The 24,267-nt window shown below is 34.6% G+C and overlaps 1 protein-coding gene across 7 annotated transcripts; it reads right to left on the bottom strand.

The window, feature by feature from the left end:
• Positions 1-3,683: 3,683 nt before the first annotated feature.
• Positions 3,684-17,775, bottom strand: LOC143076683 (uncharacterized). Of its 7 annotated transcripts, none has more exons than XM_076252524.1 (8): positions 17,583-17,703; positions 13,704-13,877; positions 12,051-12,122; positions 9,863-10,849; positions 9,176-9,778; positions 8,329-8,352; positions 5,430-7,241; positions 3,684-3,862 (listed from the first exon to the last, which is right to left on the bottom strand). In XM_076252524.1, exons 3-8 carry the CDS (start codon positions 12,109-12,111, stop codon positions 3,852-3,854), a joined length of 3,498 nt encoding a protein of 1,165 aa, XP_076108639.1. In that variant the 5' UTR covers positions 12,112-12,122; positions 13,704-13,877; positions 17,583-17,703; the 3' UTR covers positions 3,684-3,851. The 7 variants fall into 7 exon arrangements, with proteins under 7 accessions (XP_076108639.1, XP_076108636.1, XP_076108638.1 ...); XM_076252521.1 differs by having other exon boundaries at positions 9,176-9,931; positions 9,971-10,849; XM_076252523.1 differs by having other exon boundaries at positions 9,176-9,970; positions 10,025-10,849.
• Between the last annotated feature and the right edge of the window lie 6,492 nt (positions 17,776-24,267).

Raw genomic sequence — 24,267 nt, 5'->3', positions numbered from 1 at the left:
CTTACCTAATAAGGAATATAAAGGGACGTAACTCCACTACTAACCGTGTATGGGATAAGCCCCGCCTTCCTACTAACCTAATATCAAATATACACGGTTTGCACGCGGACGCTTTTAACCAATCATATTCCTGGAAATGTATAGGAGGTAAGATAATATATTATCTCAACTCTTTGGCTTTGAATGTCTTGATCTCTAAGTTCATGTTTACAAAGTTGTATATAGAACCAGTTTGATAAAAAGACTGAAACTTAAAAAATCCTTATACGTTTTCTATAGGTCCAATAGAAAATGCACCGAATCTTGATTTGCTATACTTTTGCGACTAGATCTTGTAGTACATACTAGCTAGTTGCATTAGCTGCAAGTTTCATATCCACCAACTTGTAATCATTTTAGAATCCTCATGTTAATAATTGTTTTTTATGCCCTATTTATGGGCATTATGTTTTCTGGTCTGTGCGTCCGTCTGTTCGTTCGTTGTACCGTGCGTCCGTCCGTCCTTCTGTCCCGCTTCAGGTTAAAGTTTTTGGTCGAGGTAGTTTTTGATGAAGTTAAAGTCCAATCAACTTGAAACTTAGTACACATGTTACTTTTGATATAATATGTCTAAATGTAATGCCAAATTAGAGATTTCCCCCCATGTTCACGGTCCACTGAACATTAAAAAATATAGTGTGGATTGGGCATCCGTGTACTTTGAACACGTTTTAATTTCATTTTACTCTAGGAATTACTACACAACGTAAAGGAGAATAAAGTTCAAACATGCTATGTATTGTATTTTGTTTAACTGATTTCAATTAAGATAGATTGTAGTTTTGACATATTTAGACCAGAAAATATTGTTTTTCTCATTTCTTACTAATATGATATTACTTAACAATGTTACTTGGATCTTTCATAGTAAAAATTAAATCATGAGTCTTGTTTTGTTTTAGACACATGGAAAGTACACTATATGTATGCAACTTAAACATATGTAAAACAATCAATTTAAACAGTAAAACGCAAAAGACACAAGATATAATTTTATTGACTATAGATGAAAGATGTTAAACCAGAGAACAACGCAATAAAGATTCATGTCTTTACACGAATTGTCGATAAAACGGTTAAAGATTATATGTTTTCAGTACTTTAATGATATCATTGGTGATGAAATATCGTCGTTATTTAAGAAAACGCACGAAAGTCGTGTACCTGCATGGTACATTCTTTTATGAGAAGTTAGAAGTTGATATGTTTAATGTTGATCAAAACTCGTCAAATATAACTGATTAATTAGTTGTTGACATGGTTATTATACACGCGCGTTTTTCTACATAAATAAAGGCAACAGAAGTAAACCGCTTTGCGATATTCATCAATCAATTGTGAAAAAACAATCCGGGTAACAAATTAAAACTGAGTGAAACACATACAATATAAGACAACAAGTTTTAACTTTCTAAAAAGCTATGGCCTGCTTCGCTCTACACTAATTTAATGTTATATGTGTGCATGTGGTTGTTAAATTAGTATTGGAAATGTGGTATTTTTAGATATTGATTGATATAAAATGGATGTACTTTAAGAGTGTGCGTTATACACCCATGCTTTTAAAAAGTTTAAATTTCTTGTTGAAAATTAAAACAATTAGAAATTTAGACACGAGGTGAGGTGTGCCTTTCTGTAGGTTTACCTATATCGTCAGAACTTATAAAATACAGATAATGCATTTTTGTAAACATTGTATAGGAACATTGTTTAGCAAAGCAAATCGTGCAAATTGCAGAGTAACAAAGCAATTAAACACGTAATAATAATTGATATTTCAACATTGAATTTATCTGTGAAATGAATGCATAATAAAACGAACATGAGTTAATAACAGTTGATCGGAAATGAAATACACAAGATGGCGTGTATTTCAACTGAAACTAATAGCTCCGCACCGTGATGCGAAGGAACTACGACACAACAGAAACACAACAGTAAAATGTAACAAACACAGAAACGAACTGTAATATAACAACGGCCATTTTTTCCTGACTTGGTACAGGACATTTTATGAAAAAAATGGTGGGTTGAACATAAGAATAACCAGTGGTGCTTAAATCAAAACAGCTATAGAACCAAAAGAAAACACGATATTGAAGAGCATTTAAAACGACATTTATTAGTCTTGTGCCAGAACCGACAGAACAAGCTATGACCAGAAAAAGAAAACCTAACTTTTTTTATGAACAAGTACATTTGTTTTGTAATTGGGATAATTTAATTGTTTAATAAAAGTAACACGATAAGTATCAACAGTCCGTCAGAATTGCTGTTTTTGCCTCCGTTGGTTTACAAAGTTGGTCGATCATTATTTTGTTGACTGTAATTAACTTCTTTTTCCATTTCATGCTGGTTTTTTTTATTTGTCGTTAATTCTTTTTATTCCTGTTTGAAATCACTAAATTTGTCCTACACATTTGTTCCTTCATTGTTTCTCAATCGGTTGGAGATATTTATAGTTTTTACATTCATAACAAATGCCGTGCATTAATATGGACTATTTTGATATACATGTATACTCTTACTTTTAACATTGACGGTACTAATTTTTCGGTAATTAATGTCTCTTTAGCGATGATCGAGGCCAAACTACAAGTATTTGAAAATCAAAAGCTTAGGCAAGGAATCCGAGCTTTGCAGGATACTGTCCTTGATTTGAAATGTTTTCTAACATTTTGACACTTTAAGTTGAAAAGCAGATGGCCATGTTTTTTCACATTTAAGTTGAAATTTGAAAAATTTGAACAGTTTTTTTCATTACATTGCATTTTTTTTATGGTCTGCTAAAGTCTTTGGAATTGCAAGCCAAATTAACAGAAAATTTATCTTGTTTAGACATCTACAGTCACGAACAATAAATGATTTACAAGGTATTTACATGCGATAAATCATCTCCTGTTTTAAAATCAGGTTCAACCAACCATTTATTTTTTAAATGTCCCGTACCAAGTCAGGAATATTTAAGATGTTATCAAATAGTCCGTTTTTATGTAGGTTGACGTTTGTTAATATTGTTGCAGTTCCTTATTTCTGTTGCTCCGTTATTTTCGAATTATAGTTAATGTGTTTTACTTGGTTTTGGTTAGTGATCCGGATTATATTTTGCTTAATAGATTGATAACTAATGAACAGCGGTCGACTAATGTTATCATTACGGATGCCGTATACGGTGCAGGAAATATTTACCCTTCCGGAGCACCTGATTTCACTCCCGGTTTTTAGTGATGTTCGTGTTGTTTCTTAATTATTATTTATAACTGTTTATGTAAATGTCCTTTGGTTTTGTGAGTCATTGTTTACTCCTTGGTTTTGATTGTTATTGTCTTACTTAAGAGTATCTATTAGTGTCAGATAGGATTTACATTTCTCTGAGTAGTCCTTTTGTAGATGATGTACTGGTACCATAGACAGATATCCAACCCATTTATTAATTGTCCAATACTTTACAATACCATGCATATGCGCATTATGGATCGTTGTATAATTCAATTTTAAAACGATAAGTCTAAAATTATTTATTTAAATGATTATCAACTGAATTAATTAGGTTTACATCAAAAGGGTGCTCGTATTTGAATATGAATATCATCTTGTGCCGATGTGACCTGTATAGTATGGTATTTGCAAAATAAGAACAAACATATTTTTGCAGCATTTACTAAGTAAATTAACAAACAAACTGGAGCACATTCATAAGATATACAAAATATAACATAAACAAAACATAAAGGGACACTTTGGCATTTTTAGGTTGACATAATAATTCGAAAGTCTTCAGGTGTTATCGTTGATTTTGACTGTATGAATTCTTAATACACTCCTACAACAGAAAAGACATTGGTATAAGAAACATTGGATACAATTACAATTACAAAAACAAAAATATTTTCTATTCTTTATATTTGAGTACCCTATTATTATGTATTCTTTATTTATTCTGACTACATTTTAATGTTTAGATAATTATTCTATTCTTTATATTCTAGCACCCCATTATTCTGTGTTCTTAATTTATTTTCCATTTTTCCATTCATAGACAACTATTCTCTTTTCTTTATATTATAATACTCCCTTATTCTTTAATCTTTTTTTATTTTGCCTAGTTTCACCTTTATATTTGGCTCGTTATTTTCTATTTTGTAAAACCCATAAGGCTCTCATAAAATGAGAATTTGTTTATTCATAAGTTGAACTTCTCCCGAAACTGTTTACAAACTAGCGGTTGAGAAGCAAAACAATGTACATAGCCAAAAGCCAATAAAATGTTTTATTTAACTGTGAACATAATTCACGAATTCTATGACAGGGGGCACGGAAGTTATCATCGGCGTCAGTCAACAATTATTAAAATTGATGATTAGATTCGTTTAAGGGTTTCATATGAGGGTAATTAAATGGTACGGGTGCCACATGGGGAGCAGAATCTGAACAACTGAGATCACCACCAGTTTTGGTCGGATTCGGGTTGCTCAGTCTTTAGTTTTATATGTTGTGTTTTGTGTATTGTTATTTGTCTTTCACATAAACTAATTGAATCAAATGAAATAGACACTTAAGTGTTTAAAAAGTGTTCAAAATCTTTCGTCAGATAAACCTGAAATTTGAGGCCAAAATCGGTCCTTACCGGACCTACTCCTTTTTAATTATTTAATTCTAAATTCTATTTTAAGCCGGTGTAATCAAGAAAAAACATTGATGATGTCATGGTGACAGGTCAAAATTATGTCTATGAGCTGATAGACAAAACACTGCCAGCCAATCAGATGACGTGTTACATCCAAAGGAGTAGGTCCAGTAAGGACCGATTTTGACCTCAAATTTCAGGTTTATCTGACGAAAGATGTTTACCACTTTTTAATCACTTAAGTGTCTATTTAATTTGATTCAATTAATGTATGTGAAAGATTTTAACTAATTTGGTCATTAAAATCGCTTCCATTCAAGCTCAAATATGAAAAATCTACCAAATATGCTGAAAAATGTCACTTTTAAGATCGTTTTTGTCAAAAATGAAAGTGGCCGCATCCGTGTTCATCCTCAACCTTTATATATGTTATGTATTATCATCAAATACAACTTACATTTAAATATTTTGGATGAACACGAATGCGGCCACTTTCGTTTTACACGGAAACCGTCTAAAATTTAACCAAAATGCTAGAATTGTGAAGATTTCAGTAATTTAGCATGACTTAATGGTGCTAGTACTCGATATATGTACATAGTATTGTCAAAAACAGCCCATATTTATGTAGCAGAAACATTCTACTGTCCAATAAATAACTAAAAGTATACATTTTAACAATTTTGTAAAACTGCTATATTTTGGGGCCAAAAAGGGGTCTGGACCTACTCCTTTGATTTATATGACTATACTGACGATCAACCTTTTCCACCTCCCATCATTGGCGTCATTTCCATCATTTTGCTTGGCATCATTGGCATAGACATTGGCATTTCTTTGCCACCCATTCCTCCTCCCATCATTGGCATAGGCATACCACCTTTCATCATTGGCATAGACATTGGCATTTCTTTGCCACCCATCATTGGCATAGGCATACCACCTTTCATCATTGGCATAGACATTGGCATTTCTTTGCCACCCATCATCGGCATTGGCATACCACCTTTCATCATTGGCATAGACATTGGCATTTCTTTGCCACCCATTCCTCCTTCCATCATTGGCATTGGCATACCACCTTTCATCATTGGCATAGACATTGGCATTTCCATCATTCCCATTCCTTTTCCTCCCATCATTTCCATTTTAGGCATCATCATCATGCCCATGTCTTTACCACCCATTCCACCTTCCATCATGCCCATTCCTTTTCCACCCGTCTCTGGCATCATCATTGGCATTCCCATTCCTTTTTCCATCATGCCCATTCCTTTTCCTCCCATCTCAGGCATCATCATCATCATTTTTTCCATCATACCCATGCCTTTCCCGCCCATTTCAGGCATCATCATTGGCATACCCATTCCTTTTTCCATCATGCCCATTCCTTTTCCTCCCATCTCAGGCATCATCATCATCATTTTTTCCATCATACCCATGCCTTTCCCGCCCATTTCAGGCATCATCATTGGCATACCCATTCCTTTTTCCATCATGCCCATTCCTTTTCCTCCCATCTCTGGCATCATCATCATCATTTTTTCCATCATACCCATGCCTTTCCCGCCCATTTCAGGCATCATCATTGGCATACCCATTCCTTTCCCGCCCATCTCAGGCATCATCATACCCATTCCTTTCCCGCCCATCTCAGGCATCATCATACCCATTCCTTTTCCACCCATTTCAGGCATCATCATTCCCATATCTTTTCCGCCCATTTCTGGCATCATCATACCCATTCCTTTTCCTCCCATCTCAGGCATCATCATCATCATTTTTTCCATCATGCCCATTCCTTTTCCTCCCATCTCTGGCATCATCATCATCATTGGCATTCCCATGCCTTTGCCTCCTCCCATTCCACCTTCCATCATGCCCATTCCCTTTCCACCCATCTCAGGCATCATCATACCCATTCCTTTTCCTCCCATCTCTGGCATCATCATTGGCATTCCCATACCTTTTCCTCCCATCTCTGGCATCATCATTGGCATTCCCTTGCCTTTTCCTCCCATCTCTGGCATCATCATTGGCATTCCCATGCCTTTTCCTCCCATCTCTGGCATCATCATTGGCATTCCCATGCCCTTTCTTCCCATCTCTGGCATCATCATCATCATTGGCATCATCATACCCATTCCTTTTCCACCCATCTCAGGCATCATCGTTTGCATTCCTTTTCCGCCCATCTCGGGCATCATCATTGGCATTCCCTTACCACCCATCTCAGGCATCATCATTGGCATGCCCATTCCTTTTCCTCCTCCCATACCACCTTCCATCATGCCCATTCCTTTTCCTCCTCCCATTCCACCTTCCATCATGCCCATTCCTTTTCCTCCTCCCATTCCACCTTCCATCATGCCCATTCCTTTTCCTCCTCCCATTTTTGGCATCATCATCATCATTGGCATGCCCATACCTTTAGCTCCGCCCATACCAACTTCCATCATGCCCATTCTTTTAGATCCGCCCATACCGCCTTCCATCATACCCATTCCTTTAGCTCCGCCCATACCACCTCCCATCATTCCCATTCCTTTACCACCCATCATGCCACCGGCTTTACCTGTAATACACATAGCACTTATAAATCAATTTAGATTGACAATAAATGAAAAAAAAAGCTTATTGAAACTATTTGTTTATTGAATATGCAGGGTTTTATACTGTTATCTAGTCATTTTGTTTTTATTTCTGATGGTCGTTATTATTACAATCTACGTAAAAACCAAGAAATTTTTCGTCAAAATTAATTCAAAAAGACATAAAATAAACACCACTGTCGTTTCCCACTGAACATGACATAACAGTACTTCTCTTCACTAGTTGTGTTCTATTTTATCTCTAATTATGTTCCTTACCATGTTCCATATTTTCTGTAAAGACTAAGGCGTGTATTGTTTTGATATTTTTTTGGTGAAGAATTTTACATGAATATCATCCCACCTAATTTCATTAGATCAAACGAGAGAGAGAGAAGAATATAATTTAATAAAATCCCAACAAAAAAGGTTATTCGGAATGAAAAGTTATATGAACGAATTGTAATCACAAAGTTTTTGTTAAACGCCAATGCCCATTGGTAAAATGCAGATGTTTTACGTCAAAGCACATGGGTAACATTGCCAATGTTAGACGTCAATGCACATGGGTAACATGCCAATGTTAAACGCAAATGCATATTGGTGGAATACTTAAATGCATATGGGTGGAATGTCAATGGTTGCATTGCCGATGAGAAAAATTGTAAATTTCTGCAGTTAATAATCTTTATGTATAGTAACCATTCATTCTAGCAACTATAACAAATGGACTATGAACTTAAGTTAAGTTAGATAGTACCCTTCAATGTCGAAATTTGTTTTAAGAGGCACCACCAAATTAATAATGTTCCAACTGTTATTATTTTATATCCTTTTTGGTCATATAGCCAATCAACTCTTTCGGTTCTTATACATCCTTGGCTTTCAAACACTCGGCTTCCAACGTTCCTGGTGATGGTTAATCCAGAAAAGCAATTTGAATGCATGAAAGTTATAAAGTGTTGTATTCATTGTTTGTCAAACTTGACATTTCACTTAAGTTAAGAGTTTCATTATGTTCCATGAATCGTAGTTTTAGCTAAGGTGAAACAGTTGTAGGAGATCAATTACCTTTCGATGCATATCTTTTATATCCTGCAAAACAAAACAAAAATCATAATTAGGACCGATCAAAAAAATAAATGAACTCATAACACAACTTCTTTAAACACAAGTGAGAATCGAAGAGGGCAACAAAATACATAAATCAAGGGTACAAAAGTAACATATGACATGAACCAAACTATACAGTAATAGATATAAACAATTCATCACAGTTTCATTAACATTGGTAAAAAACATTTTTGAGTTATTCCCAGGCGACGGACGGACGGACAGACGAACAACGGTATACAATAATACGCCGCATAAACGGGCGCATGAAAGTAAAGCAATGCGAACACAATTAAATAAGATGCAGCAGTGGTTAATAGATTTAATAAATAAATTCTAAATGCTTTTACTTTTAAAAGGATTTATTCTGACATGGTCAACACGACGGATGCCACATGTGGAGCAGGATCTGCATACCCTTATTGTTGCACATGATATCAACCCGGTTCTTGGTTGGGTTCCTATTTTTGAGGTTTGTGTTTTTTCAGTTTAATCGCATCAATCTAACATTTATTGATTTCAGTAGTTCGAAATGGCAGGGCAATCTTTAGTAACGACATGCAAACCGTAGATTGAACAACCTATTAAATATTGCTTACAAGAACTGCAATTATAATTATAAGGATGAAACTTTTACGTATAAATTGTTTTATTCTTTTATGACGTAGTCTTTTCATTTGTAAATTATTCATAAATAATAGTCTAATAAAGGTTTATAAAATCATTATTTGTTAAATTCAGCTTTAACCAGTAAACGTGAAAAGTTTATCATTACATCTCTCTTTATATATATAATAACACTTACTTTTTTTTCCACCCATTGGCATCATCGATGGCATTCCACCCATTGGCATACCACCTTTTCCTCCCATCGGCATTCCTCCCATTGGCATACCACCCATCGGCATTCCACCCATTGGCATTCCACTCATTGGCATTGGCATTCCACCCATTGGCATAGGCATACCGCCTTTTACTCCCATCGGCATTCCACCTTTACCTCCCATAGGCATACCGCCCATTGGCATACCACCTTTACCTCCCATAGGCATACCGCCCATAGGCATACCACCCATAGGCATACCACCCATTGACATTGGCATTCCACCCATTGGCATACCACCCTTTCCTCCCATCGGCATACCGCCCATCGGCATTCCCCCCATCGGCATACCACCCATTGGCATTCCACCCATTGGCATAGGCATACCACCTTTTCCTCCCATAGGCATTCTTTCTATAGACATTTCACCCATTGGCATTCCCCCCATTGACATACCACCTTTTCCACCCATAGGCATTCCACCCATTGGCATACCACCCATTGGCATACCGCCTTTTCCTCCCATAGGCATTCCTTCAATAGACATTTCGCCACCCATTGGCATACCACCCATTGGCATTCCACCTTTTCCCCCCATTGGCATACCTCCCATTGGCATTCCACCCATTGGCATCATTCCCATTGGCATGCCACCCATTGGCATGCCACCCATTGGCATTCCACCTTTTCCACCCATTGGCATCATTCCCATTGGCATGCCACCCATTGGCATTCCACCTTTTCCACCCATTGGCATCATTCCCATTGGCATTCCACCTTTTCCACCCATTGGCATCATTCCCATTGGCATGCCACCCATTGGCATACCACCCATTGGCATTCCACCTTTTCCACCCATGGGCATCATTCCCATTGGCATTCCCCCTTTTCCACCCATTGGCATCATTCCCATTGGCATGCTACCCATTGGCATACCACCCATTGGCATTCCACCTGTTCCACCCATTGGCATCATTCCCATTGGTTGCATTTTACCACCAGGCATTTTGGCCATCATCATCATCATACCTCCCATTGGCATTGGTGTTCCTCCAGCTGGCATACCACCTGCACCTGCACCAGGAGCTGCTTCTGCTGGTGGAGTAGTACTTGCAGCTGGTGTAGCAGGCGCAGCTGGTTCTGGGGGTTCATACTCTGTCTCTCCACCTGCAGCGGCGGCTCCACCCATCATACCACCCATTGGCATTCCACCCATCATAGGCATACCACCCATCATTGGCATTCCACCCATCATACCTCCCATTGGCATACCACCCATCATTGGCATAATACCCATCATTGGCATACCACCCATCATACCTCCCATCATTGGCATACCTCCAGCCATCATTGGCATACCACCGCCCATCATTGGCATCGGCATAGTTCCCATTGGCATCGGCATTCCTCCCATGGGCATTGGCTTTCCTCCTGGCGGCATACCTCCCATAGGCATACCGTCCATCGGCATTCCACCCATTGGCATTCCACCCATAGGCATAGGCATTCCACCCATTGGCATAGGCATCTTACCTCCCATTGGCATCATGCCACCCATCATCATCATACCACCATCCTTAGGCATTGGCATTCCACCACCCATCATTTTACCACCACCTCCACCAGGCATAGGCATGGGCATGCCTTTTGGAGGAGCTAAACATCATTCAAAAGAAGAAATTTTAAATTAAGGGCATTCAATACAGATACTGGACATGTTATGTCGTCCATAACAGAAAATATTAATGTTTTGCTGTTTATCTTGGGGGAAAAAATATTTTTTTTCAGCTGATAAAATTGTAACCTTGAAAATGTGTACCACTCTTTTAAAACTGGCTTCATTTTTACATTTTTTTTTATACAAAAATCACTGATGAATATTTTTTGTATATGAATTGCATATATATACAACATCTAGTTTTCTTTGAAACTATGACAATTTTATAGAAAATAAATGATTCTATATCAAAAAATAATAATTAACAAAGAATCGTTACACAAATTGTGTCCATACTTATGTAACTAAGCTATTCATAACGGTTTTTTGTTTGTTGTTTATTTTCAGAACTTTCAGAGAAGGACTAGAAAAAAAATCTTTGCATTAACCTTAGTTCTATAAGAAGGGACCCGGGTTCCTTATACTCCCACTGTAACCCCCCCTCTGAATTTGGGAACGGCGCATTCACATGCCTTTTCAGTTTAAAACGTAACAAAAGTGTCTCTGTATAATTAAAATATATGTCAATTTTGACATATTCATAACATCTAAGTTGATGTTTTTGCAACAAAGTCTCTAAATATGCGGTGTTTTTTTATATGTCAACAAAGAGAAGCATCCTTTCCTAATGTGCTTAGGAATTGTGCTAATTTGAGATTTTAGGATACAAATAATGGCTCTTATCAAAGCTCCTCGATCCGATCAAAATCATTTTATTCATTATGAAACGCAACAATATAATACTAGAAAATGACCAAAAAAAATTAAAAGAAAAAAAAATTAAAACTGATGTGAAAGAATATTTTAAACAAAGTCAAACCAAAACCAAAACAAACAAACACACACAAACAAAGTACTATTTAAAGAAAACTTAATCCCTAAGTTAAGGGAAATAACACTTAGAATCATCAGTACTTTTGTGTTTACCATTTTCATAAATACATTACAAGCTTCTTGGTTACATAGATTTTTTTCAATCTGTTGCAGATGAAACTTGACTTTTACAAACGCATAACCGATTTAAAGAGTTATCTCCTTGAACCAATGTGTACCCTCTTAAATTAGTGATACATTTATACTACTAAGAATATGTATGAGTAAACAATATATTGATAATTAGATAACTCGTTATGTACTTACGCATGCATTGTATACCGGATATGAGAAGAAAGCAAAATACAGAAATGATTATAGAATTCATATTTGGTCCACCTGGAAAAAAGAGAAATAATAAAACAATCACTTTGAAAGGATCATACAAATAATAAACTAGAATAAGTAATATTACACATGCATACGTCATTCGCTTTGCCAGAATCTATAGCAATGTGATAAGTTTCATTTTTCTAAAATATAAAATATAAAAGCTTGTATTTCATTGGTTGAAAATCAATTTTAAAGAACGTTGTTAGCCAATCGATGCATTGTACGCTTCATGAGTAAAAGACTTAATGGCAATATCCTACTCACGCGATGTAAACAGATCGGGTTCATAATATAGATAAAGGATTTGTTTATAAAAAGTTTTAGAGTTTAAAGTATTGGCATTACAGAAGTTCTATTTAATATATATCAGCACATTTTTTTCACATAACGAACTATCATAAAATTGAGAATGGAAATGGGAAATGTGTCAAAGAGACAATAACCCGACCAAAGAACAGACAACAGCCGAAGGCCACCAATGGGTCTTCAATGTAGCGAGAAACTCCTGCCCCTAACCAAATATGTTACTAGTTGTTCAGTATATATATTTAGTATAAACTTAGTTAAGGATATTGGCTCCTCTGTTTTTTTTAAACTGTTTTAGATTAATGATATTTCCATTACAGAAATACAAAAATAAGAAAAAAAATCTTCTTTTTTTGTGACATAAGCCATGGTCAATTAGGCGGGAGATGTCTCACTCTAAATGTTTCATAAATTAATCATTTGATCATTATGTTTTCCTCTAAAAATTATATAAACATTACAATGATTTTATTACATTAAACAAATGTCTTTTAAACTATTATATGTAATAGAATTATAAAAAGAATCACAAATCATGACTCTAAATGATGAAGAAAAAAAAGAATTTCCGACAAAAAAACAAAAACAAGATAACCAATCATTCTTAACTAAGGTTACCAATTTTGGCAAGCAATTTTGATGCAAGATACTGTTTGTATATACATGTACTTTCAAAAGTCTGTTTGGTAAATTATAATTAGTCGAATATACGTTTTCTCCTTAACTCTTTTGAAAGTAAGTCAATACAATCATTGCTTCCGATTCAAATCAGTTATTGTGCCGAATTTGTTTTTATACTTTGAGCCTTGATGTTTGGTGAAATATATTACGTACAACTATTCTTATATATTTCATTAGCATTCATTACAGTTATAATTCCACTAATTATCATAGACTTGATTTGATTCGAGACGATTGTTGGAAAGTCTTTTTGTCGTTGTGTTGCTGTCTACTTGACATTTACCCCATATTTTCTTTTTTTCATACAAAACTTCGTCCAATCCGAAATTTATTCGGCAGTAGAAATGCAATAAAACATTCCTGAAAAACTCATAATTTTGAAAAACGCTAATATTTATTGTTTATGAAAATTGAAAAGCACACATTAAAAGATAAATAAAAAAAAATGTGCACCTCCCTTTATCTGCAGCACTTTATAAGATAAAAAAAAACCCACTATACCTGTCCTGTGTGTTGTAATAATTCCAAATTATTAAAGTATTTTACATGATGGTATAGTTACATTATATCATTATGCAATAAATTTATATCATTTCTCACCTTTTGAAATGTGCTCCAAGTTTTTACAACTATGTGGTGGCTGATTCTAGCGATGTTTCAAAGGTGTTGATACTTTTTATGTCCCTCTTGCCGGAAATGGTACTTGTAAATTCCGACATCGTTCTAGATCAAACGTGAAGGAAATCCAATCGAACAACTTCTGTGTCGATAGCCCTGATGTAAAACATTTCGAAGAACATGAATATTTTTAATAAAATTTGTTAAGTTGCACGAGTTTTACAGCGTCGTGATTAGAATAGTTGTCAGATTATATGATAACATGATACATTTTTTTATATAAAAAAAACTAAATGTTATTAGTTCGATTTTACGCGTGATTTGATGTTATGAACTTTATTACGTAAAAACAATATTATCTAGTCCGTATGTTTCTTAGTTCTTTTTTTGCCATTCTTTTTAATGTTTTGATAGTAACTGAAGAATTTATCGAAAATGGTAAGTTATGTATTGGTTATTTTTTTTTCGTTCCTAATTTCTGATTCTGTTGGTGTTATGCATGGAATACATTTTTGTAATGTCTATAATTGTAATGGCTATTCCGTCCCTTAATGTAATAATTGAGTAATAATAAAATAAAATTGTTTGCATTTTTTTTTCTCGAGTAAGTCCGTACTAAAGAATTCAGATAATTTAACTTACTTTAAAAAGACACTGGATAACCTTTGACAGATAAACCTTGTTTCTTTCATAACTACCAACATTATAAAACAAACAAAAATAATCATTATTTGATTTTTAGTTGTATTTTATAAATTATTTCAGTTTTGAGCACTGTCATAGTTTATTACGAGTGTTTGATTGCATGGTTTTGAAATAGAAGGGAGATTTTGGTTGTTGTTTCTACCCAAATCTGCACGGTTTTAGAAACTACATGTATATGGACTATCATAAAGAATAGGTTCATTGTCCGTAACCCAAAGTAAAGATACCGTCACATCATTTTCCATAGGTAAGGGATCGTCAACAAATAATAACGTTTCAGTACATAATTTCTCTAAATATTACCCACATGGATAAGATTACGAAACGGCGAATTCATCATACTCAGTAGATATCAGTCGTTCAAGCTCACTTGAAGTAAATATGTAGCCATTGCTTATCAGGCATGAGACAATAAAGCATAAATGGTATTATTCTTTTAACGTGGTGCAAAATATCTAACATGGAGGCTTACGTTTTTTATGGTTGTTATTAGCTTCCAGAGTTGTTGGTCTTGTGCGTACTTAATGAATGGTGTGCCAAAAACACGTGCATGTGTCAAGGAGACAGACATCGGGTATCATTTGTTGTTACTATGACTACGAAATAACTTCTGTGTCAAATAAAAATTTAGAGAGAATTGTATGCAGACATCAGCATTTCCATATACCGACTTCGCTTTGTGACAAAAAACAATGGATATATTATTCAATCTTACTTTGGTACTACTAATTTATGTAAAGATAATATCGTGGTCTTCAGCCTTCAATTTATATATAAGAAAACGGACGGTTAGATTTTAAATGAAATGAGCAAATTTTGTTCTTACACAAATACAATCATGTATAATTAATGATTGATACAACATTTTAAAACTCAGTCTTACTAGGGAAATTATGTTCCTTGGACATGAAGATGATGCAAGAATTCTCGCACTTACATTTTTCATCAGGGATTAGTTGTATGTCAAATGTTATATGCATACCTCGGGGTTATAAAAACTGCGCAGGTCAAATACTTTTGGGGTTATCCTTATTGTAAACGCTCTTATGTCTTAATCTCTGAAAGTTTGATTGATTAATTGGTTGGACATGCCCCTTTTAACATTATTGTCTATTTCGTGGCGTTCAGTTTTTTATGTTGGAGGTAGCCGGAGTGTCAAGAGAGACCTACCGACCTTCGTAAGGTTGGAGTCGAGCGCACATGCTACTAGTATGTATAAGGTTCGAAGTTACAACATCAGTGACAGGCTAGTGATACAATAGAAGAACTACTAAGACCACTCAGCCATCGAGGTCCTAATGAAATCTTCGTCAAAGGCTTACGTTATCAATATTTCGTTACGTATATATGTAGCTGATGATTAAAAAAAACATACATCTGTACCTTTTGCTTTTCAACTGCATGAACGAGATTTAAAAGTGAAATGTGTCATGTCTCCGAAGCTTGTTTAACCCGCCACATGAGAATGTGCATAGCCCTGTGATTGGGTCGTTATTGGTTGTCTTTGTTGTTGTATTTTTCATGTTAATGGAATTTATAAACAAATATATTGTTGAAAGTCTATTTTCTGTAGTCTCTTTCCGTAGGTACTCGTGCATTGCCGAAGACCCCATTTTTATTTGTCTTTTTGTTTTTGTTGTTTGGTATTAAATATTAAAGAGATTGTGGTATTGGTCGCAAATGAGAGAACCCTTTAAATGACGGAGAAGCCATCGTACAACCTTCCACATCGACGAAACTCCATGTATACAACATAGCGAGCTATAAAATGCCCCGAATGACATAACTACACAAAACGATTCAAACGATAATATCAACGACCTGATTTATACACAAAGCAATAAGCGAAAAACAAAATAAGATATCTATACAGCAACAAACGACGACCAATTCCAGACTTGGGACAGGCACATGCTTGATATCTGCTTCATTAATGGAGAAATTGTATATCATATAATATATTTATTTGTTGGCAATATTGACAACAGTAATTTTTCAAATGGCACCGTGACTATATATAATAGAAAGGAAACGATAGGGGTACCAGACATGCCAAAAAATAATACATTTACAGCAAACAAAAAAATGCAAAGGAAGAACGCTTTATTACAGTTCTTCATCTTAAACTCACAATGAAAACAAGGCCTTCAACACTGATTATAAAACATGCATCTTAAAATAAAAGTGCCCTGACGATATTCACAAGTAGATGCTAAAAATTACAGTTGCATATTGTTTTTTTATTATTTTATTTGTAGTATTTCAATTATCAGTTTGTTACTTGTTTCCACTCTCATTGTTGCAACGAATGACAGCGCCAAGATGTAGCCAAATCTAAAAAATGAAGGGTTCACTCTGTCTAGTGTCGTCATCGTTGTTGTCCGAGCCTTCTTTTGTTTATCCAAGACCAAAAACAGAATTGATAGAATTTGACCAAACTTGCCCAAAATCTTATCAACAAGACGTGAACTTGTGCACCTGCTTTATTAAGTTTTTATCTGAGTAATTTTGACGTATTTATTTGTAACTCCCAAGAAGAATGTGTCCATAGTACACGGATGCATCACTCGCTCTTTCATTTTCTTTGTTCACTGGACTGTGAAATTAGGATTAAAACTTTTTATTTTTGCATTAAAATTAGAAAGATCATTTCATATGAAACATGTCTACTAAATTTCAAGTTTATTAGGCATTAATTTCATCAAAAGCTACCTTTACTGACAACCTTAAAAAACTTTAATCTGAAGCGGTACAGACGGATGAATGGACGAACAAATCATTGGCCGAACGAACGAACGGGCAAACGAACGAACGAAAGTACGAACGAACAGACGTAAAGACCGAAAAACATACTGCCCAAATGTAGTGTATACCCCTATAGGCTATATGATCTTGTATTGTTTCATTATGGATTTTCTGCTTGTGAGAGAGCTGCCTATATATATTCCATTATAATTTATAAAATACGACTATGCGGTAATTTGACCTTTAGTTGTTAATTTCTGTGTCATTTGGTCGATTGTGGAGAGTTGTCTCATTCGCAATCATACCACATCTTCTTTTTACATATATTATGGTCTATATATAAATATGGTGATCTCTCTCTCTCTCTCAAATTAATTTCAGGATATAAATTGAAAACATGATAGAACTTACTGTATAGTAGCTCAATATGTACATTAAGTACCAGTAATGAAAAAATCCGCTTAAAACTACTCTTACAGATTTTTTTTTTTGCCGTATTTGTGTGATACTATTAAAGCATTCTCACCTTTCGTGACCTTGACAAATTATTGTCAAACACAAAGTGTTATCTCCATTTTGACTTGAGTATATATAAACAGATAAAACATTTTTATCGCCATGCTTCAAAAGAAATTCATATCTTGTGGGAAAATGACATGTGTTATAATGTAGTCATTTTACGATGAAGACATTGGATTTTCACAAGAATCTTTTATTATTCAAATTATGTGATATTCGTTAATTCATTAATTTATTCGTTCGTTCATAAAGACTCGGTCACACCTTACCGGAAAGCACGAACGGACGCCTAACGGATAAAAATAAAAATTGTCCGTTGACAAAATTGTTATCCGTTGGAGTCCGTTGATGTACTGACCTTATAAAATGGACGCGTAACGAATGCATAAGGGACACACACCGGATATGCAACGTACGAGAAACGGAAACGTATCGGACACAACGGACCGTTCGAACGTACATCCAACGGACGAGTACCGCATAAAACGGACACCTAACGGAAGTGTACCGGATAAAACGGATGAAGAAGATATACGGAAAAATTAAAGGCGACAATAATAATACATGTAAATCGCATAAATATTCAAAATGTTTCTGTGTAACTGGTTGTGGTTCGTTCTTCAAAATGCCGACAAAGGGCAGTGTCTGGCCTGAATAAGAGCTGTATGATTGTGAAGACGTGCCCTTACTCTAAGATCGATTATGAATAATAAGAATTCACAAACTGAAATACCAATAATTTTCATTTCCTACGCGAAATTCTTAATTGGCATTTATCCGTTTCAGATCCGTTCATCATCCGTTTTATCCGTTATACGTCCGGTAGAAGTCCGTGACACATTCGTTCAACATCCGTTTTATCCTTTTAACTTCCGGAAGAAGTCCGTTGGTGAATTTATCTGCCATACCTCCAACGGATGTACAACGGACACGCAACAGATACAAAACAGAAACGAAACGGACGAGTACTGTACAAAACGGACGCATACCGGAATTTCAACGGACATCTCATCCGTCCGTTCAAAGTTTGGAACATGCTCAAAATTTTCCACCGGACAGAACGGACGTCGACGGATAAAACGTACGCTAAACGGACATGCAACGGATATAGACGGACGTTTAACGGATAAGAACGGACGTCTAACGGACATGAACGGATTGAAAAAAAAGTTATCCGTTAGGCGTCCGTTCGAGCTATCCGTTTAGATGTGACCGAGGCTTTAACGTTTGTTTTTTCGGTGACACGAGGCATGAAGTCTGCATTTCAAATTAGAGTAAAAAACGCTAGGACAAACAATATAGAATCCACACAAAACGACAAAAATACCCCAAACAAAAGATTAAAACAATTACATCTTATATTATCATAAATGGATTTTTTGTAACTTAAAGATAACAATTAAGAAGTTGTGGTGAACTGTTTGATTTTTGAGACCGTTAACATTTTCTCAAATTTAGAATTGTTTATAAATATTTTCACTCAATGATTGGTCAAGTTAGAGCGACTAAAAGAAGTAAAATCAAGTTTACAATTGTTTCAAATTGAGATAAGAACATTATTTTATGTTTTCTATATGCACAACAAAATAATTGGAAAACATATTTTTTTTCCAAATAACAACGAGTGTAAATTTGATTTAACTTCTTAAAGTTGCACTGCACTCACATGACAGAGAATATCCTACAACAGGTTAGGTTACCTGGCGAAAAACTATATACTCCGAAGACAAAAGTCGGTAATATGCATAATATCATGATTGATTGCCAATCTCCCATACAGACAGAGTTATCGTCCTTTCCTCCTCAATCTAGATTGAGGACAAATTAATATTAAAACAATAGGTAGGTCGGGGAATTCGGACTCGATATTAAGAAAATGGTCTATTAGCGAACAACCATTTAACTACAAAATGGGGGATGATTATTGTTTTTCCTTGAAAAAATATTCTGATCCCCAATTTGATGGGGAAAATAGTGTGTTCAAGCAGATGAACAAAAAGAAAATATTCTTTATCCAGATTTTCCTTTTACCTTATAGAGTTACATTTTGAAGAAAAAAATAATTTGATTGATAGTCTTAAAATCTAAATAAAAAACAAACTTGCCTCTAGACAGACTACGAGTAATGTCTTTGTCGAGGAATATGTTAATAAAAGTGAGTGCATGGCCTATTTTGTTAAATTTTTACAACTTTAGATTATATTGTAATGATGTAAAATTTTAACAGAATAGCACCCTTTTTTCCCCTCTTTGTACGAAGGAATTGTAATGTTTTGATTGTAATATTGTGATTCTTCAATGTATAACATCAGAGACATATAATACATAATATGTCTCTGATAACATCATTGTTCACACATTGTCAAAGGGTCATTTTATAAGACATGACTTCTTCTAACATTTAAAAAGTGAACATGTTTATTAACATGATCATACATGTATTATATCGTATATCAAGGTGCGTTGAATACCGTTAAGTCTAAGGTCAATGACTGTACGTGTCATTAAAAATATGTATGTGTAAGTATTTGAATTCTAGTATTGGTTATTCCTTCCGGGATTTTTTTCTGCTTAGACAATGATTTATTGAATCTGTATTTTCTGAGGAAAAATATGGTCGGGAATCATAATTTTGTGTACAACAGAATAAATGATAAATGACTGCGTTATGACAAAAGATATGTCCAATGAGACACAGCAAGATGGTTCCATCATTTCCAGACTATTTTATACACGTATAAAAGTCGCTGTAGCCTATACATTTGTCTCATCATTTTGTTTTATCCCTACAACCGGTCTCTTTTAAATGAATTCGGAAATCTGAAACCAACTGAAAAAGAAAAATCTTGAGCTTAAAAATAGTTTCGTTGTTAAAAATGTCGACATGAGTTCGTGTTCATTGTTGTACGGTTTACTTAAAACAAAAGATTGTCATATTGAATGTACAGTTATTATTTAACATAAAAAAGAAGGTGTGGTATAATTTCTAATGAGACAACTCTCCACAAGAGCCCAAATGACACAGACACTAACAGCTATAGATCACCATACGGCCTCCAACAATGCACAAAGCCCATACCGCATAGTTAGCTATAAAAGGCCCCGAAATGACAAATGTAAAACAATTCAAACGAGAAAACTAACGGCATAGTTAATGTACAAGTATGTAACACATCAACAACCGATAACTACTGAATACTGGCTCCTGACTTTGGACAGGCACATACGTGCATAATGTGACGGGGTAAAACATGTTAGCGGGATCCCAACCCTCCCCTAACCTGGGACAGTGGTGTAACATTACATTACAACACAAGAACGAACTATAACAATCAGTTGAAAAAGGCTTAGCTTATCATGACTAGATGGATACAAATATAAATACATATAACAAAAACACAGATTGGACGGTGCCGGTGTCGTGGGCCTCAATCCTTTTTGTTGTCTGGGGGGGGGGGGGGGGGGGGACTATGGGATTGAAGTCACGCATTTAGTTATCCAAATTTTATTTTACTGCCATTTAACAAACACGTGTATGGCAGACGACACTAACTGTTCGCCACCGACAAACATAAAAAAGTAAACAGTCCCGTAAAATAGAATAAACAGGCTAAATTAAGTCCTACATTTCCAGTAACCAGAAATACCAAATAGAGGTATATAACACTGGGTACTTGTATATCCTAACCAAAAAAAAAAACTACACACTATAAGTACAGTTAGTATGAGAGTACTCGCATTTACTGACAGCTATTTCAAAGTCACTAACAAATAATTAAAAAAAAATCATGCATCTTAGACTAAATTATCAATCAGTACACATCCACCATTCAATGGATTTGGTGTAAAGACGTCATTAACAGTCAGAAAAAACATGACCTTGATCCAAGATACATGTATCAACAGATTTTAGATCCATGAATGTGTATATTATGTATATAAAATAGATATTTAGTTTCCTTTCAATTTACTGATAAAAAAATCAATACTAGAATGATTTTGATGATGATTTTTTTTTATTAGTTGTTAGTGGCTTTGAACTAGCTGTCAGATAACTGCGAGTACTCTCAGATCTGTTCATTGTGTCTTTTTTGTGTCGGGATGTATAAGTACCGGGCCACGTCCACTGTATTTTTGTCCATCTGATGAGTTAAGCCTTTTTCAACTGATTTGTATAGTTCTTTCTTATGTTGTACTGTTATACCACTGTCCCAGGTTAGGGGAGGGTTGGGATCCCGCTAACATGTTTAACCCCGCCACATTATTTATGTATGTGCCTGTCCCAAGTCAGGAGCCTGTAATTCAGTGGTTGTCGTTTGTTTATGTGTTACATATTTGTTTTTCGTTCATTTTTGTACATAAATAAGGCCGTCAGTTTTCTCGTTTGAATTGTTTTACATTGTTTTATAGGGGCCTTTTATAGCTCACTATGCGATATGGGCTTTGCTCATTGTTGAAGGCCGTGCGGTGACCTATAGTTGTTAATGTCTGTGTTATTTTGGTTTTTTGTGGATAGTTGTCTCATTGGCAATCATACCACATCTTCTTTTTTATAATACCAATAAAAACAATATTCAATTATCTAATTATTTTCTAAATTTTGGGGCACGGTAAAATGACTTGATTTCAAGCAAATTGCAGTTATTTTTCACGCACATCTTGAAAATATGATAGTGATTTCTTTATCGTATAATGTGTAATTCTTGAATCTTTATATGACCTTAATATGAACAGTAACAAATGACTAGCAAATTTAAATTCACCTCGGACAGTTTAATGTAGACATAACTTGTTGTTTCCGCTATTCAAAGTGTTGGTACATAACCAGTTATGGATAAAACATAATTTGAACTTAGACCGTTAATAATTTATTACTTTTTCACGACTTTTTTTCTTTTAAGGTCCATTTATTGATGTTGTATTTGTTTATTAGTGACATGAAAATTAAATATGATATTAATAACTTTTAGGAGCAAGATATATATAGAATGACATCCGAAAACCATGCTGCATTCCCAAAAGAGTTTGTGCGCAGGTAGGTAGATTTGATATTCTTCTGTTTACTTCTTATTTCTGTCAACTAGCAGGTGTACCTTTTTTTTCGTAGTTTAATCATATTTTATTTGCAACAGAAGCTAAGGAATTGAACACAAAGTCATAACTAGAAGGCTTATTTTTAGAATGCAGTTGTCAAAATATTTTATAACAACTGTCCTACCAATTGTTTAATGTCAAAATTACCTCACGCTTACAATTCTATCTAGTATGTAGTACTCCATTTGCTCAACTGATAATATAACAAGAGGATTCTTATATATAGTTTAAAATGCTGAGAGACAAAAGTTCATTATAGTGTATGATTTGATAATAACATGATCATCATACATTTTCTTGACATGCATATGCATGCATGTGTACCTCGGAATATTTCTAAATTAATAAGAATCTAACAGCTAGCACTTTCTTTTTAACAAATTTCAGTGTCACACCAGCAGGATGAGTTTCTACCAGGTCCTGTTTTTCATTTCTTTATCTGTGTATACGTATGCACAATCAATGAGTAAGTACGTTTCTTCAGTGTAGTTATATTTTTTTTCATTTTTCCGTATTTCTTTCTTCAATTTTGATTTTAGAAAATAAGAGACTCGGCATTTTGGTAGATAGTGTATCTATTAATTATATTAATATACTTGTTTACTATCTTTTTGATTGATTGATTGATTGTTGGTTATTTAACATTACTCATCTGTACTGTCTTGATATTTTATTTTCTGATATTTCTTTTTGTTTTTTTGATGAACCCATTTTTTTTTTTAATTCTTATTATATATTGCTATCAGTTTTCGGCCTTAAGGTGTTTTCTTATGAACAAAAAATACTGTAAGTAATACTAAGTCATCCCATGGAGGTAAATATAATACTTCCATGGTCATCCATATTAAATGTATAACAATGATCTAAAAAAAAAAGGTATGTGTATGTCCCCAGAAAACGGTTTATCTCCACAGACACTTGTTTCAGAAAAAAAAAATATCCTATTTACCTTTTTTATATAGATTAGACAGTTGTTTTTTCCAATTTGAATGGTTTTACACATGTTTGTTATTGGGGGCCTTGATAGCTTGTTGTGCGGTGTAAGCCAAGACTCCGTGTTGAAGACCGTATCTTGACCTATTATACCTTTATAAATTGTGACTTGGATAGAATGTTGTCTCATTGGCACTAATACCACATCTTCATATATCTATATAGGAATTTTTTTCTGAGACATGTGTCTGTTTTTATCTCGTAAAACTTAAAGACATCTTTCGATCACATGACGTCTTCTTTGGAACTCTTTCCTTATTTATCAACATTTAATATTTCTTATACATCGATGAAGTAGAGTTATCCAACACGGTAAATATAACTCCCTCTTATATAAATTCTACTCTCCCTTAAAAGAGTCAATGATATCAATAAATCTGATATATTTGTTTCCAGTATTTCAGGCGCAAAATGATTCCTTTTCATATAATCATTTTTCCCACACGTTCGAACACCGTAAAGTACCCTCATAATGTGGAAGAGTGATTAT

This window comes from Mytilus galloprovincialis, chromosome 5 (assembly GCF_965363235.1).
Source record: "Mytilus galloprovincialis chromosome 5, xbMytGall1.hap1.1, whole genome shotgun sequence".
NCBI lineage: Eukaryota > Metazoa > Mollusca > Bivalvia > Mytilida > Mytilidae > Mytilus > Mytilus galloprovincialis.
The sequence above is the reverse complement of the archived record's forward strand: the minus strand, read 5'-3'. Positions and strand labels throughout refer to the sequence as shown.